We start from the raw sequence: 17,811 nt of genomic DNA, 5'->3' as shown, positions 1-17,811 counted from the left end.
GACACCGTTCCTGAAGGTGCTGACTCTCTCTGGGGGACAGCTCCTGAAGGTGCTGACTCTCAATGGGGGACAGTTCCTGAAGGTGCTGACTCTCACTGGGAGACAGTTCCTGAAGGTGCTGACTCTCACTGGGGGACAGTTCCTGAAGGTGCTGACTCTCACTGGGGGACAGTTCCTGAAGGTGCTGACTCTCACTGGGACACAGTTCCTGAAGGTGCTGACTCTCACTGGGGTACAGTTCCTGAAGGTGCTGACACTCACTGGGACACAGTTCCTGAAGCTGGTGACTCTCACTGGGACAAAGTTCCTGAAGGTGCTGACTCTCACTGGGACACAGTTCCTGAAGATGCTGACTCTCACTGGGACAAAGTTCCTGAAGGTGCTGACTCTCACTGGGACAAAGTTGCTGAAGGTGCTGACTCTCACTGGGACACAGTTCCTAAGGCTTTTAACTCACACTGGGACACAGTTCCTGAAGGTGCTGATTCTCACTGGGACACAGTTCCTGAAGGTGCTGACTCTCACTGGGACAAAATTCCTGAAGGTACTGACTCTCACTGGGGGACAGTTTCTGAAGGTGCTGACTCTCACTGGGACACAGTTCCTGAAGTTGCTGACTCTCACTGGGGTACAGTTCCTGAAGGTGCTGACTCTCACTGGGGGACAGTTCCTGAAGGTGCTGTCTCTCACTGGTAGACAGTTCCTGAAGGTGCTGACTCTCACTGGGGTACAGTTCCTGAAAGTGCTGACTCTCACTGGGGTACAGTTCCTGAAGATGCTGACCCTCACTGGGACACAGTTCCTGAAGATGCTGACTCTCACTGGGACACAGTTCCTGAAGGTGCTGACTCTCACTGGGACACAGTTCCTGAAGGTGCTGACTCTCACTGGGACACAGTTCCTGAAGGTGCTGACTCTCACTGGGACACAGTTCCTGAAGGTGCTGACTCTCACTGGGACACAGTTCCTGAAGGTGCTGACTCTCACTGGGACACAGTTCCTGAAGGTGCAGACTCTCACTGGGGTACAGTTCCTGAAGGTGCTGACTCTCACTGGGACACAGTTCCTGAAGGTGCTAACTCTCACTGGGGGACAGTTCCTGAAGGTGCTGACTCTCACTGGGGGACAGTTCCTGAAGGTGCTGACTCTCACTGGGGGACAGCTCCTGAAGGTGCTGACTCTCAATGGGGGACAGTTCCTGAAGGTGCTGACTCTCACTGGGACACAGTTCCTGAAGGTGCTGACTCTCACTGGGACACAGTTCCTGAAGGTGCTGACTCTCACTGGGGTACAGTTTCTGAAGGTGCTGACACTCACTGGGACACAGTTCCTGAAGCTGGTGACTCTCACTGGGACAAAGTTCCTGAAGGTGCTGACTCTCACTGGGACACAGTTCCTGAAGATGCTGACTCTCACTGGGACAAAGTTGCTGAAGGTGCTGACTCTCACTGGGACACAGTTCCTGAAGGTGCTGATTCTCACTGGGACACAATTCCTGAAGGTGCTGACTCTCACTGGGACACAGTTCCTGAAGGTGCTGACTCTCACTGGGACACAGTTCCTGAAGGTGCTGATTCTCACTGGGACACAATTCCTGAAGGTGCTGACTCTTACTGGGGGACAGTTTCTGAAGATGCTGACTCTCACTGGGACACAGTTCCTGAAGGCGCTGACTCTCACTGGGGTACAGTTCCTGAAGGTGCTGACTCTCACTGGGACACAGTTCCTGAAGGTGCTGACTCTCACTGGGACACAGTTCCTGAAGGTGCTCACTCTCACAGGGGTACAGTTCCTGAAGCTGCTGACTCTCACTGAGACACAGTTCCTGAAGGTGCTGACTCTTACTGGGGGACTGTTCCTGAAGGTGCTGTCTCTCACTGGTAGACAGTTCCTGAAGGTGCTGACTCTCACTGGGGGACAGTTCCTGAAGGTGCTGACTCTCACTGGGACGCAGTTCCTGAACGTGCTGACTCTCACTGGGGTACAGTTCCTGAAGGTCTCACTGGGGGACAGTTTCTGAAGTTGCTGACTCTCACTGGGGGACAGTTCCTGAAGGTGCTGACTCTCACTGGGGTACAGTTCCTGAAGGTGCTGACTCTCACTGGGGTACAGTTCCTGAAGATGCTGACCCTCACTTGGACACAGTTCCTGAAGGTGCTGACTCTCACTGGGGTACAGTTTCTGAAGGTGCTGACACTCACTGAGACACAGTTCCTGAAGCTGGTGACTCTCACTGGGACAAAGTTCCTGAAGGTGCTGACTCTCACTGGGACACAGTTCCTGAAGATGCTGACTCTCACTGGGACAAAGTTGCTGAAGGTGCTGACTCTCACTGGGACACAGTTCCTGAAGGTGCTGATTCTCACTGGGACACAATTCCTGAAGGTGCTGACTCTCACTGGGACACAGTTCCTGAAGGTGCTGACTCTCACTGGGACACAGTTCCTTAAGGTGCTGATTCTCACTGGGACACAATTCCTGAAGGTGCTGACTCTTACTGGGGGACAGTTTCTGAAGATGCTGACTCTCACTGGGACACAGTTCCTGAAGGCGCTGACTCTCACTGGGGTACAGTTCCTGAAGGTGCTGACTCTCACTGGGACACAGTTCCTGAAGGTGCTGACTCTCACTGGGACACAGTTCCTGAAGGTGCTCACTCTAACAGGGGTACAGTTCCTGAAGCTGCTGACTCTCACTGAGACACAGTTCCTGAAGGTGCTGACTCTTACTGGGGGACTGTTCCTGAAGGTGCTGTCTCTCACTGGTAGACAGTTCCTGAAGGTGCTGACTCTCACTGGGGGACAGTTCCTGAAGGTGCTGACTCTCACTGGGACTCAGTTCCTGAACGTGCTGACTCTCACTGGGGTACAGTTCCTGAAGGTCTCACTGGGGGACAGTTTCTGAAGTTGCTGACTCTCACTGGGGGACAGTTCCTGAAGGTGCTGACTCTCACTGGGGTACAGTTCCTGAAGGTGCTGACTCTCACTGGGGTACAGTTCCTGAAGATGCTGACCCTCACTTGGACACAGTTCCTGAAGGTGCTGACTCTCACTGGGACACAGTTCCTAAGGGTGTTGACTCACACTGGGACACAGTTCCTGAAGGTGCTGATAATCACTGGGACACAATTCCTGAAGGTGCTGACTCTCACTGGGGGACAGTTCCTGAAGGTGCTGACTCTCACTGGGGGACAGTTCCTGAAGGTGCTGACTCTCACTGGGGGACAGTTCCTGAAGGTGCTGATTCTCACTGGGATGCAGTTCCTGAAGGTGCCGACTCTCACTGGGGGACAGTTCCTGAAGGTGCTGACTCTCACTGGGGGACAGTTCCTGAAGGTGCTGACTCTCACTGGGACACAGTTCCTGAAGGTGCTGTCTCTCACTGGGGGACAGTTCCTGAAGGTGCTGACTCTCACTGGGGGACAGTTCCTGAAGGTGCCGACTCTCACTGGGACACAGTTCCTGAAGGTGCTGACTCTTACTGGGGGACAGTTCCTGAAGGTGCTGTCTCTCACTGGGGGACAGTTCCTGAAGGTGCTGACTCTCACTGGGACACAGCTCCTGAAGGTGCTGACTCTTACTGGGGGACAGTTCCTGAAGGTGCTGTCTCTCACTGGGGGACAGTTCCTGAAGGTGCTGACTCTCACTGGGACACAGCTCCTGAAGGTGCTGACTCACTGGGGGACAGTTCCTGAAGGTGCTGACTCTCACTGGGACACAGTTCCTGAAGGTGCTGACTCTCACTGGGAGACAGTTCCTGAAGATGCTGACTCTCACTGGGGGACAGTTCCTGAAGGTGCTGACTCTCACAGGGACACTCCTTTTCATTCTTCAGCCTGTTCTCCGCTACTTGAATACGTTACAACAGGGAAGAAGTTGCTGCAATTAAGTTTTCAAAATCCTTGAACAATTGTCTGCATCTGTGTGTGCGCTCACCTTCCAATGTGGGTTCACAATACAGAGGCTCCCCCTCATCTGTCTCGAAGGATGAGAAAGAGGCTGAATCCCAACCGGCAGAGGGAGAGTCTATGAAACTGCAATTAAAACTGATGTCGGCGTCATGGGGGGAAACTGTAACAGAGAGAGAGAGTTACACAGACTACACACAGCGCGTTGTCACACGCTCACCGCATGTCGCGACAGGCTGACCTCACATGTTCACCGTGCGTCGCCACACATACATGCTCACCGCACACGCTCACCGCACACGCTCACCTCACATGTTCACTGTGTGCTGCCACACATACATGCTCACCGCACACGCTCACCACACACGCTCACCGCACACGCTCACCGCACACACTCACCGCACACGCTCACCGCACACACTCACCGCACACGCTCACCGCACACGCTCACCTCACATGTTCAGTGTGCTGCCACACATACATGCTCACCGCACACGCTCACCACACACGCTCACCGCACACGCTCACCGCACACGCTCACCGCACACGCTCACCGCACACGCTCACCGCACACGCTCACCGCACACGCTCACCTCACATGTTCACTGTGTGCTGCCACACATACATGCTCACCGCACAAGCTCACCGCACACGCTCACTGCACACGTTCACCGCACACGCTCACCGCACATGCTCACCTCACATGTTCACTGTGTGCTGCCACACATACACGCTCACTGCACACGCTCACCGCACACGCTCACCGCACACACTCACCGCACACGCTCACCGCACACGCTCACCTCACATGTTCACTGTGTGCTGCCACACATACATGCTCACCGCACACGCTCACCGCACACGCTCACCTCACATGTTCACTGTGTGCTGCCACACATACATGCTCACCGCACACGCTCACCGCACACGCTCACTGCACACGTTCACCGCACACGCTCACCGCACATGCTCACCTCACATGTTCACTGTGTGCTGCCACACATACATGCTCACCGCACACGCTCACCGCACACACTCACCGCACACGCTCACCGCACACGCTCACCTCACATGTTCACTGTGTGCTGCCACACATACATGCTCACCGCACACGCTCACCGCACACGCTCACCTCACATGTTCACTGTGTGCTGCCACACATACATGCTCACCGCACACGCTCACCGCACACGCTCACTGCACACGTTCACCGCACACGCTCACCGCACATGCTCACCTCACATGTTCACTGTGTGCTGCCACACATACATGCTCACCGCACACGCTCACCGCACACGCTCACCTCACATGTTCACTGTGTGCTGCCACACATACATGCTCACCGCACACGCTCACCGCACACGCTCACCTCACATGTTCACTGTGTGCTGTCACACATACACGCTCACCGCACAAGCTCACCGCACACGCTCACCGCACACGCTCACCGCACACGCTCACCGCACACGCTCACCGCACACGCTCACCGCACACGCTCACCGCACACGCCACGAGATATTGATGTCAGTATTTTGATTTTTTTTCAATTCATTCTGGATATGTTGCTGTTTATCGTGCCAGCATTTATTGCCCATCCCTAATTGTCCTTGAGGAGGCGGTAGTGAGCTGCCTTTTTGAACCCCAGTTTATGTGGTGTCGGTACATTCACCCTGCTTCTTTTCAGCTTGTGGTTTGAAAGGTCTGAGTGTCTCGCTCGGCCATTACGGGGGCAAGATCAACCCCATTGCTGTGGGTCTGGAGTCACGTGTCGGCCAGACCGGGTAAGGACAGCAGATTTCCTTCCATGAAGGACATTAGTGACCTAGATGGGTTTTTATAACCATTTCACAGTTTCAGTGATCATTATTAATGGGACTAGTTTTTATTCACAATTCATTAATTGACTTTAAATTCCCCTGTTGCTGTGGTGGGTGTGAATAGATAACTCAGAACTATTACTGCAGCGGCCACCATTCAGCGACCGCCCAGCACGGATTCGGACGCTACGGGTGAGTCGCGCGAGAGCCCCACACCGGGCGGCAGGCCGATCTCGAGTCAGCGACCGCTCCGACCAGCGCGACCTGGATCCCGCCTTCATCTAGCACGGGGGTCACCCAGCACGGGGGTCACCCAGCACGGGGGTCACCCAGCACGGGGGTCACCCAGCACGGGGGTCACCCAGCACGTGGGTCAGCGGCAGCGCCTGCGAGACCATTTAGCATTGGTGTACGCAAACGTTGACCGTGACGGCACTTCAAGGGGTCTCGCCGGCCATTAGAGACCCCTGGGTGGTCAGGCACAGGGCACGGTGGTACCCTGCCCCTCTCCCTGGCAGGCTGCGGGTGCGCCTGGTTGGCACTGCCAGGGGTCGGGTCCAAGGGGGGGGGGTTCCCATTAGACGGGGTTGGGTGGGGGTGGGGTTTCCAACGGCCATGAGAAGGTTGGGGAGATGGGTTTGAGCCGGGGGGGGGGGGGGGGGGGCTGGGGGGGATAGTGCATACAGGAGGCGGAGGGAAGTGGGGCTAGTCAAGGTGAGTGATCTGTAATTGGGGGAAGGGTTCCCCAGTCTGGAGGAGCTCAGGGAGAGGGTAGAGCTGCCGAGGGGGAGTGAGTTCAGGGGCGAGATCCTCCGCCGGGTTGGAGAATCGCCGGGGGCTGGCGTGAATCCCGCCCCCGCCGTGTCCCGAATTCTCCACCACCGGATATTCGGCGGGGGCGGGAATCGCGCCGCGCCGGTTGGCGGGCCCCCCCCCCCCGCGATTCTCCGGCCCGAATGGGCCGAAGTCCCGCCGCTAAAATGCCTGTCCCGCCGGCGTACATTAAAGCACCTCTCTTACCGGCGGGACGGGTGGCGCGGGCGGGGCTCCGGGGGTCCTGGGGAGGGGGGGCGGGCGCGGGGCGATCTGGGGAGGGGGAAGTGGAGACGGGGGATAGGAGTTGGAGGGCGGGTGACTGGTGGGAGTGGGAAGGTAGGGGGGGTGATGGTGGGCAGGGGAGTGGTGGGGAGTGGTGGCTGTGGGGGGGTATTGGTGGGTGGAGGGGTGATGGTGGGGGTGGGGAAAGTGGGGGGGTGATGGTGGGGGTGGGGAAGGTGGGGGGGTGATGGTGGGGGTGGGGGGTGGGGAAGGTGGGGGGCTGATGGTGGGGTGGGGGGTGGGGAAGCTGTGGGGGTGATGGTGGGGTGGGGGATGGGGAAGATGGGGGGGTGAGGGGGAAGGTGTGGGGGTGATTGTGAGGTGTGGGGGTGATGGTGAGGTGGGGGTGATGGTGGGGTGGGGGGGTGCGGAAGGTGTGGGGGTGATGGTGAGGATGGGGGTGATGGTCAGGAGGGGGATGGGGAAGGTGGGGATGGGGAAGGTGGGGAGGGGGATGGTGGGGAGGGGGGTGGGGAGGGGGGTGGGGAGGGGGGTGGGGGTGGGGAAGGTGGGGGGTGATGGTGGGGGTGGGGAAAGTGGGGGGGTGTTGGTGGGGTGGGGGGTGAAGGTGGGGGTGGGGAAGGTGGGGGTGGGGGGTGGGGAAGGTGGGAGGGTGATGGTGGGGGTGGGGGGTGATGGTGGGGGTGGGGGGGTGATGGTGGGGGTGGGGGGTGATGGTGGGGGTGGGGGGTGATGGTGGGGGGTGGGGGGTGATGGTGGGGTCTGCAAGGGGTTGGTGCAGAGATCGGGGCTGCCCTGATCTGCGAGGAGCTGTTCCTGTTCAGTTTAAAAGTGCTTCCTCTCTGGGGAGAAACTCTCCGAGGCCCAAAAAACTGGCAAAGTGCCGGTGGATATGGGGCGAATATTGCTGCCGTCGCCCTGAGGGGCAACCCGCCAAACACAGTTTCAAGTCCGCTGAATCGCGCCCCTGGGGATTTGGAATTGATCCATGGGAAACAATTCACATTCAGGCTGAGGTAAGTCATTAATTTCACATCTCCTAACTCTCAAATGGGAGAGTGTTTGTCCGTCTGGAATCCCAGACTCCGGACTATCATTTCTATTTCCCCATTTTCTGCTGGGAGTCTCCTTCACGTTGCCTTTCCATGGGTCAGAAGAGCAGGAGGCGCAAAGAAAGGATTTGCATTCCTCTAGCGCCCTTCTCAATCTCACTGCACCCTAGAGCGTTTCACAGCCAATCAGGGTCATTTCAGGTGTAGTTTTATAACCCCCACCACTCGATCTCCCTGTGAGGAGTGGGGAGAATGTGGGACTCGCTCCCACGGGGAGTGGGGAGAATGTGGGACTCGCTCCCACAGGGGGTGGGGGGAATGTGGGACTCGCTCCCACAGGGAGTGGGGAGAATGTGGGACTCGCTCCCACGGGGAGTGGGGAGAATGAGGGGCTCCCTCCCACGGGGAGTGGGGAGAGTGTGGGACTCGCTCCCACGGGGAGTGGGGAGAATGTGGGACTTGCTCCCACAGGGAGTGGGGAGAATGTGGGACTAGCTCCCACAGGGAGTGGGGAGAATGTGAGACTCGCTCCCACGGGGAGTGGGGAGAATGTGGGACTTGCACCCACAGGGAGTGGGGAGAATGTGAGACTCGCTCCCACGGGGAGTGGGGAGAATGTGGGACTCGCTCCCACGGGGAGTGGGGAGAATGTGGGACTCGCTCCCACGGGGAGTGGGGAGAATGTGGGACTCGCTCCCACGGGGAGTGGGGAGAATGTGGAACTCGCTCCCACGGGGAGTGGGGAGAATGTGGGACTCGCTCCCATGGGGAGTGGGGAGAATGTGGGACTCGCTCCCACGGGGAGTGGGGAGAATGTGGGACTCGCTGGCACGGGGAGTGGGGAGAATGTGGGACTCGCTGTCACGGGGAGTGAGGAGAATGTGGGACTAGCTCCCACGGGCAGTGGGGAGAATGTGGGACTCGCTCCCACGGGGAGTGGGGAGAATGTGGGACTCGCTCCCACGGAGAGTGGGGAGAATGTGGGACTCGCTGGCACGGGGAGTGGGGAGAATGTGGGACTCGCTCCCACGGGGAGTGGGGAGAATGTGGGACTCGCTCCCACGGAGAGTGGGGAGGATGTGGGACTCGCTCCCACGGGGAGTGGGGAGAATGTGGGACTCGCTGGCACGGGGAGTGGGGAGAATGTGGGACTCGCTGTCACGGGGAGTGGGGAGAATGTGGGACTCGCTCCCACGGGGAGTGGGGAGAATGTGGGACTCGCTGTCACGGGGAGTGGGGAGAATGTGGGACTCGCTCCCACGGGGAGTGGGGAGAATGTGGGACTCGCTCCCACGGGGAGTGGGGAGAATGTGGGACTCGCTCCCACGGGGAGTGGGGAGAATGTGGGACTCGCTCCCACGGGGAGTGGGGGGAATGTGGGACTCGCTCCCACGGGGAGTGGCGAGAATGTGGGACTCGCTCCCACGGGGAGTGGGGTGAATGTGGGACTCGCTCTCACGGGGAGTGGGGAGAATGTGGGACTCGCTCCCACGGGGAGTGGGGGAGAATGTGGGACTCGCTCCCACGGGCAGTGGGGAGAATGTGGGACTCGCTCCCACGGGGAGTGGGGAGAATGTGGGACTCGCTCCCACGGGGAGTGGGGAGAATGTGGGACTCGCTCCCACGGGGAGTGGGGAGAATGTGGGACTCGCTCCCACGGGGAGTGGGGAGAATGTGGGACTCGCTCCCACGGGGAGTGGGGAGAATGTGGGACTCACTCCCACGGGGAGTGGGGAGAATGTGGGACTCGCTCCCACGGGGAGTGGGGAGAATGTGGGACTCGCTCCCACGGGCAGTGGGGAGAATGTGGGACTCGCTCCCACGGGGAGTGGGGAGAATAGAACCTGGGGTGAAATTCTCCGGAAACGGCGCGATGTCCGCCGACCGGTGCCCAAAACGGCGCAAATCAGTCGGGCATCGCGCCGCCCCAAGGGTGCCGAGTCCCAACCTTAAGGGGCTAGGTCGGCGCCGGACGAATTTCCGCGCCAGCTGGCGGAAAAGGCCTTTGGTGCCCCGCCAGCTGGAGCGGAAATGACATATCCGGGCGGCGCATGCGCAGGAGCGTTAGCGGCCGCTGACGGCATTCCCGCGCATGCGCAGTGGAGGGAGTCTCTTCCGCCTCCGCCATGGTGGAGACCGTGGCGAAGGCGGAAAGGAAAGAGTGCCCCCACGGCACAGGCCCGCCCGCGGATCGGTGGGCCCCGATCGCGGGCCAGGCCACCGTGGGGGCACCCCCCGGGGCCAGATTGCCCCGCGCCCCTCCCAGGACCCCGGAGCCTGCCCGTGCCGCCTTGTCCCGCCGGTAAGAGAGGTGGTTTAATCCACGCCGGCGGGACAGGCATTCCAGCAGCGGGACTTCGGCCCATCCGGGCAGGAGAATCGCGGGGGGGGGGGGGGGGGGGGGGGGGCCTGCCAGTAGGCGCGGCGCAATTCCCGACCCCGGCGGGGGGAGTCGGAGAATCCCGCCCGTGAAGACGGGTGATGCACGTTACCCACTCAGGAAATCAACTGCTAATTTTCAGTTTATAAACCGACAGGTACGCCGATCAGAATGAAGATGTGATTGGATCCTGGAACACGGGACCGCTTACCCGTCACTTTCGGCAGCTTCTGATTTCCAAACGAAACACACGGAAGAGCTGAGCTGAGATTGGCCAGGACTCCCTGGACCTGCTGCTTCATCCTTGTGATTGGACCATCCTCCTCATCCAACATCCTGGAGATCCAGCCAGGAGAAAGTCAGGAATATCAGTAACTCAGCCAGACACTGGGAAAGTCAGGAATATCAGTAACTCACAGCCAGACACTGGGAAAGTCAGGAATATCAGTAACTCACAGCCAGACACTGGGAAAGTCAGGAATATCAGTAACTCACAGCCAGACACTGGGAAAGTCAGGAATATCAGTAACTCACAGCCAGACACTGGGAAAGTCAGGAATATCAGTAACTCACAGCCAGACACTGGGGAAGTCAGGAATATCAGTAACTCACAGCCAGACACTGGGAAAGTCAGGAATATCAGTAACTCACAGCCAGACACTGGGAAAGTCAGGAATATCAGTAACTCACAGCCAGACACTGGGAAAGTCAGGAATATCAGTAACTCACAGCCAGACACTGGGAAAGTCAGGAATATCAGTAACTCACAGCCAGACACTGGGAAAGTCAGGAATATCAGTAACTCACAGCCAGACACTGGGAAAGTCAGGAATATCAGTAACTCACAGCCAGACACTGGGGAAAGTCAGGAATATCAGTAACTCACAGCCAGACACTGGGGAAGTCAGGAATATCAGTAACTCACAGCCAGACACTGGGGAAGTCAGGAATATCAGTAACTCAGCCAGACACTGGGAACGTCAGGAATATCAGTAACTCAACCAGACACTGGGAAAGTCAGGAATATCAGTAACTCAGCCAGACACTGGGGAAGTCAGGAATATCAGTAACTCAGCCAGACACTGGGAAAGTCAGGAATATCAGTAACTCACAGCCAGACACTGGGAAAGTCAGGAATATCAGTAACTCACAGCCAGACACTGGGAAAGTCAGGAATATCAGTAACTCACAGCCAGACACTGGGGAAAGTCAGGAATATCAGTAACTCACAGCCAGACACTGGGAAAGTCAGGAATATCAGTAACTCACAGCCAGACACTGGGAAAGTCAGGAATATCAGTAACTCACAGCCAGACACTGGGAAAGTCAGGAATATCAGTAACTCACAGCCAGACACTGGGAAAGTCAGGAATATCAGTAACTCAGCCAGACACTGGGAAAGTCAGGAATATCAGTAACTCACAGCGAGACACTGGGAAAGTCAGGAATATCAGTAACTCACAGCCAGACACTGGGAAAGTCAGGAATATCAGTAACTCAGCCAGACACTGGGAAAGTCAGGAATATCAGTAACTCACAGCCAGACACTGGGAAAGTCAGGAATATCAGTAACTCAGCCAGACACTGGGAAAGTCAGGAATATCAGTAACTCACAGCCAGACACTCGGAAAGTCAGGAATATCAGTAACTCACAGCCAGACACTGGGAAAGTCAGGAATATCAGTAACTCACAGCCAGACACTGGGAAAGTCAAGAATATCAGTAACTCACAGCCAGACACTGGGAAAGTCAGGAATATCAGTAACTCACAGCCAGACACTGGGAAAGTCAGGAATATCAGTAACTCACAGCCAGACACTGGGAAAGTCAGGAATATCAGTAACTCACAGCCAGACACTGGGAAAGTCAGGAATATCAGTAACTCAGCCAGACACTGGGAAAGTCAGGAATATCAGTAACTCAGCCAGACACTGGGAAAGTCAAGAATATCAGTAACTCACAGCCAGACACTGGGAAAGTCAGGAATATCAGTAACTCACAGCCAGGAACATGGGAAAGTCAGGAATATCAGTAACTCACAGCCAGACACTGGGAAAGTCAGGAATATCAGTAACTCACAGCCAGACACTGGGAAAGTCAGGAATATCAGTAACTCACAGCCAGTAACATGGGAAAGTCAGGAATATCAGTAACTCACAGCCAGGAACATGGGAAAGTCAGGAATATCAGTAACTCACAGCCAGGAACATGGGAAAGTCAGGAATATCAGTAACTCACAGCCAGGAACATGGGAAAGTCAGGAATATCAGTAACTCACAGCCAGACACTGGGAAAGTCAGGAATATCAGTAACTCACAGCCAGACACTGGGAAAGTCAAGAATATCAGTAACTCCCAGCCAGTAACATGGGAAAGTCAGGAATATCAGTAACTCACAGCCAGACACTGGGAAAGTCAGGAATATCAGTAACTCACAGCCAGACACTGGGAAAGTCAGGAATATCAGTAACTCACAGCCAGACACTGGGAAAGTCAGGAATATCAGTAACTCACAGCCAGACACTGGGAAAGTCAGGAATATCAGTAACTCACAGCCAGACACTGGGAAAGTCAGGAATATCAGTAACTCACAGCCAGACACTGGGAAAGTCAGGAATATCAGTAACTCACAGCCAGACACTGGGAAAGTCAGGAATATCAGTAACTCACAGCCAGACACTGGGGAAAGTCAGGAATATCAGTAACTCACAGCCAGACACTGGGGAAGTCAGGAATATCAGTAACTCACAGCCAGACACTGGGGAAGTCAGGAATATCAGTAACTCAGCCAGACACTGGGAACGTCAGGAATATCAGTAACTCAGCCAGACACTGGGAAAGTCAGGAATATCAGTAACTCAGCCAGACACTGGGGAAGTCAGGAATATCAGTAACTCAGCCAGACACTGGGAAAGTCAGGAATATCAGTAACTCACAGCCAGACACTGGGAAAGTCAGGAATATCAGTAACTCACAGCCAGACACTGGGAAAGTCAGGAATATCAGTAACTCACAGCCAGACACTGGGGAAAGTCAGGAATATCAGTAACTCACAGCCAGACACTGGGAAAGTCAGGAATATCAGTAACTCACAGCCAGACACTGGGAAAGTCAGGAATATCAGTAACTCACAGCCAGACACTGGGAAAGTCAGGAATATCAGTAACTCACAGCCAGACACTGGGAAAGTCAGGAATATCAGTAACTCAGCCAGACACTGGGAAAGTCAGGAATATCAGTAACTCACAGCGAGACACTCGGAAAGTCAGGAATATCAGTAACTCACAGCCAGACACTGGGAAAGTCAGGAATATCAGTAACTCACAGCCAGACACTGGGAAAGTCAAGAATATCAGTAACTCACAGCCAGACACTGGGAAAGTCAGGAATATCAGTAACTCACAGCCAGACACTGGGAAAGTCAGGAATATCAGTAACTCAGCCAGACACTGGGAAAGTCAGGAATATCAGTAACTCACAGCCAGACACTGGGAAAGTCAGGAATATCAGTAACTCAGCCAGACACTGGGAAAGTCAGGAATATCAGTAACTCACAGCCAGACACTCGGAAAGTCAGGAATATCAGTAACTCACAGCCAGACACTGGGAAAGTCAGGAATATCAGTAAATCACAGCCAGACACTGGGAAAGTCAAGAATATCAGTAACTCACAGCCAGACACTGGGAAAGTCAGGAATATCAGTAACTCACAGCCAGACACTGGGAAAGTCAGGAATATCAGTAACTCACAGCCAGACACTCGGAAAGTCAGGAATATCAGTAACTCACAGCCAGACACTGGGAAAGTCAGGAATATCAGTAACTCAGCCAGACACTGGGAAAGTCAGGAATATCAGTAACTCAGCCAGACACTGGGAAAGTCAAGAATATCAGTAACTCACAGCCAGACACTGGGAAAGTCAGGAATATCAGTAACTCACAGCCAGGAACATGGGAAAGTCAGGAATATCAGTAACTCACAGCCAGACACTGGGAAAGTCAGGAATATCAGTAACTCACAGCCAGACACTGGGAAAGTCAGGAATATCAGTAACTCACAGCCAGTAACATGGGAAAGTCAGGAATATCAGTAACTCACAGCCAGGAACATGGGAAAGTCAGGAATATCAGTAACTCACAGCCAGGAACATGGGAAAGTCAGGAATATCAGTAACTCACAGCCAGGAACATGGGAAAGTCAGGAATATCAGTAACTCACAGCCAGACACTGGGAAAGTCAGGAATATCAGTAACTCACAGCCAGACACTGGGAAAGTCAAGAATATCAGTAACTCCCAGCCAGTAACATGGGAAAGTCAGGAATATCAGTAACTCACAGCCAGACACTGGGAAAGTCAGGAATATCAGTAACTCACAGCCAGACACTGGGAAAGTCAGGAATATCAGTAACTCACAGCCAGACACTGGGAAAGTCAGGAATATCAGTAACTCACAGCCAGACACTGGGAAAGTCAGGAATATCAGTAACTCACAGCCAGACACTGGGAAAGTCAGGAATATCAGTAACTCACAGCCAGACACTGGGAAAGTCAGGAATATCAGTAACTCACAGCCAGGAACATGGGAAAGTCAGGAATATCAGTAACTCACAGCCAGACACTGGGAAAGTCAGGAATATCAGTAACTCACAGCCAGACACTGCGAAAGTCAGGAATATCAGTAAGTCACAGCCAGACACTGGGAAAGTCAGGAATTTCAGTAACTCACAGTCAGACACTGGGAAAGTCAGGAATATCAGTAACTCACAGCCAGGAACATGGGAAAGTCAGGAATATCAGTAACTCACAGCCAGACACTGGGAAAGTCAGGAATATCAGTAACTCACAGCCAGACACTGGGAAAGTCAGGAATATCAGTAACTCACAGCCAGACACTGGGAAAGTCAGGAATATCAGTAACTCACAGCCAGTCACTGGGAAAGTCAGGAATATCAGTAACTCACAGCCAGACACGGGGAAAGTCAGGAATATCAGTAACTCACAGCCAGACACTGGGAAAGTCAGGAATATCAGTAACTCACAGCCAGACACTGGGAAAGTCAGGAATATCAGTAACTCACAGCCAGACACTGGGAAAGTCAGGAATATCAGTAACTCACAGCCAGTAACATGGGAAAGTCAGGAATATCAGTAACTCACAGCCAGACACTGGGAAAGTCAGGAATATCAGTAACTCACAGCCAGACACTGGGAAAGTCAGGAATATCAGTAACTCACAGCCAGACACTGGGGAAGTCAGGAATATCAGTAACTCACAGCCAGTAACATGGGAAAGTCAGGAATATCAGTAACTCACAGCCAGACACTGGGAAAGTCAGGAATATCAGTAACTCACAGCCAGACACTGGGAAAGTCAGGAATATCAGTAACTCACAGCCAGACACTGGGAAAGTCAGGAATATCAGTAACTCACAGCCAGACACTGGGAAAGTCAGGAATATCAGTAACTCACAGCCAGGAACATGGGAAAGTCAGGAATATCAGTAACTCACAGCCAGGCACTGGAGAAAGTCAGGAATATCAGTAACTCAGCCAGACACTGGGAAAGTCAGGAATGTCAGTAACTCAGCCAGACACTGGGAAAGTCAGGAATATCAGTAACTCACAGCCAGACACTGGGAAAGTCAGGAATATCAGTAACTCACAGCCAGACACTGGGAAAGTCAGGAATATCAGTAACTCAGCCAGACACTGGGAAAGTCAGGAATATCAGTAACTGACAGCCAGACACTGGGAAAGTCAGGAATATCAGTAACTCACAGCCAGACACTGGGAAAGTCAGGAATATCAGTAACTCACAGCCAGTATCAAGAGGAAAGCTCGTTTGAATTTTTGTTTGGAACATCCGGGATTTTAGTTTAATTCCACAGTTTTCTCCCAGGATCTTCCGCACAGGCAGCTAAATTGTCGGTTTCTGTGCAACCGGCACAGGAATTGAAGAGATTAATAAAGAGGTGGATCAGATATGATGGCCTCTTCCTGCACTGCGTTAATGTGCAATTTGCATTTCAATAGAATAGATGCCAGGATTGGTAATCGAGCACAGTCGTGCTGAATTGGGGAGGGTTGCAGAATCATTGTGAGAGTTTCTGAAGCATTTCGCTCTGGGTGTCTGCGAGGAACTGGGCGAGTCTGTGAATTTGCTGTCTGACATGAACCTGTTTTAAGGTCCAGACGAGCTTTATTCATCCCTCAGCCCAGTTTTTGGAATAACATTGCTGTATCCTTCTCTGTTCCCCAGCGCTGACTGAAACACTTGTTTATCTATCAGTGTTCAGGTCTGTCAGGATGTCACACCCAGAGATTTGAACCTGTTTTCCCCTGGCTTGCTGCCAACGAAACAATCCCACATGACCCGGGATCTGGGAATGTTTCCTGCCTGACTGTGGGAAGATCTGTGTGACCTCCTCCAGATTCTCGTCCTGGACACAGAATACCCCCCAGGCAGGGGGGAAAGTCGCAACTCCATCACCCACCTGTTCTTGGTGGCATTTCTGTTGTTTCCACAGCAACAACAGCAGAAGATGCAGAGGAGGACGAGGAGACTCGTCATGACAACAGCAATCAGGACGCCCGTTTTACCTGAAAAAACAGCAAACAATCAGAGTTAGGGACAGAGCCCAATGCAACGCACAGCAAGATCCCAACGCTGCACTCAGGTTGTGAACAGAGAACATTTCTTGCAGAAACCGACCATTGGCCAAAGATGTGGCATCTGTCACCCAGTCTAATCCCACGCTCCCCCCTCACTCCCCACACCCTTTAATATCACACCCAGTCTAATCCCACTCCCCCCTCACTCCCCCCACCCTTTAATATCCACCCAGTCTAATCCCACTCTCCCCGCACCCTTTAATATCCCACCCAGTCTAATCCCACGCTCCCCCCTCACTCCCCACACCCTTTAATATCCCACCCAGTCTAATCCCACTCTCCCCTCACACCCCGCACCCTTTAATATCCCACCCAGTCTAATCCCACTCCCCCCTCACTCCCCACACCCTTTAATATCACACCCAGTCTAATCACACTCTCCCCGCACCCTTTAATATCCCACCCAGTCTAATCCCACGCTCCCCCCTCACTCCCCACACCCTTTAATATCCCACCCAGTCTAATCCCACTCTCCCCGCACCCTTTAATATCCCACCCAGTCTAATCCCACTCTCCCCCCTCACTCCCCACACCCTTTAATATCACACCCAGTCTAATCCCACTCTCCCCCTTACTCCCTGCACCCTTTAATATCCCACCCAGTCTAATCCCACTCTCCCCGCACCCTTTAATATCCCACCCAGTCTAATCCCACTCTCCCCCTCACTCCCCACACCCTTTAATATCACACCCAGTCTAATCCCACTCCCCCCTCACTCCCCACACCCTTTAATATCCCACCCAGTCTAATCCCACTCTCCCCTCACTCCCCACACCCTTTAATATCACACCCAGTCTAATCCCACTCTCCCCCCTCACTCCCCGCACCCTTTAATATCCCACCCAGTCTAATCCCACTCTCCCCCCTCACTCCCCACACCCTTTAATATCCACCCAGTCTAATCCCACTCTCCCCCCTCACT

The 17,811-nt window shown here is 54.3% G+C and overlaps 1 protein-coding gene across 1 annotated transcript in view; it reads right to left on the bottom strand.

Moving 5' to 3' along the window:
- LOC140387012 (scavenger receptor class F member 2-like) overlaps window positions 1–17,811 on the bottom strand; it is a 218,139-nt gene that overhangs the window by 139,119 nt on the left and 61,209 nt on the right. The window contains 3 exon segments of the mRNA XM_072469986.1: window positions 3,936–4,070; window positions 10,427–10,551; window positions 16,711–16,816. Coding sequence (XP_072326087.1) covers window positions 3,936–4,070; window positions 10,427–10,551; window positions 16,711–16,816 — 366 coding nt within the window.

This window comes from Scyliorhinus torazame, chromosome 12 (genome assembly GCF_047496885.1).
Source record: "Scyliorhinus torazame isolate Kashiwa2021f chromosome 12, sScyTor2.1, whole genome shotgun sequence".
Classification (NCBI taxonomy): Eukaryota; Metazoa; Chordata; class Chondrichthyes; order Carcharhiniformes; family Scyliorhinidae; genus Scyliorhinus; species Scyliorhinus torazame.
This window is presented reverse-complemented; position numbering and strand designations above follow the sequence as displayed.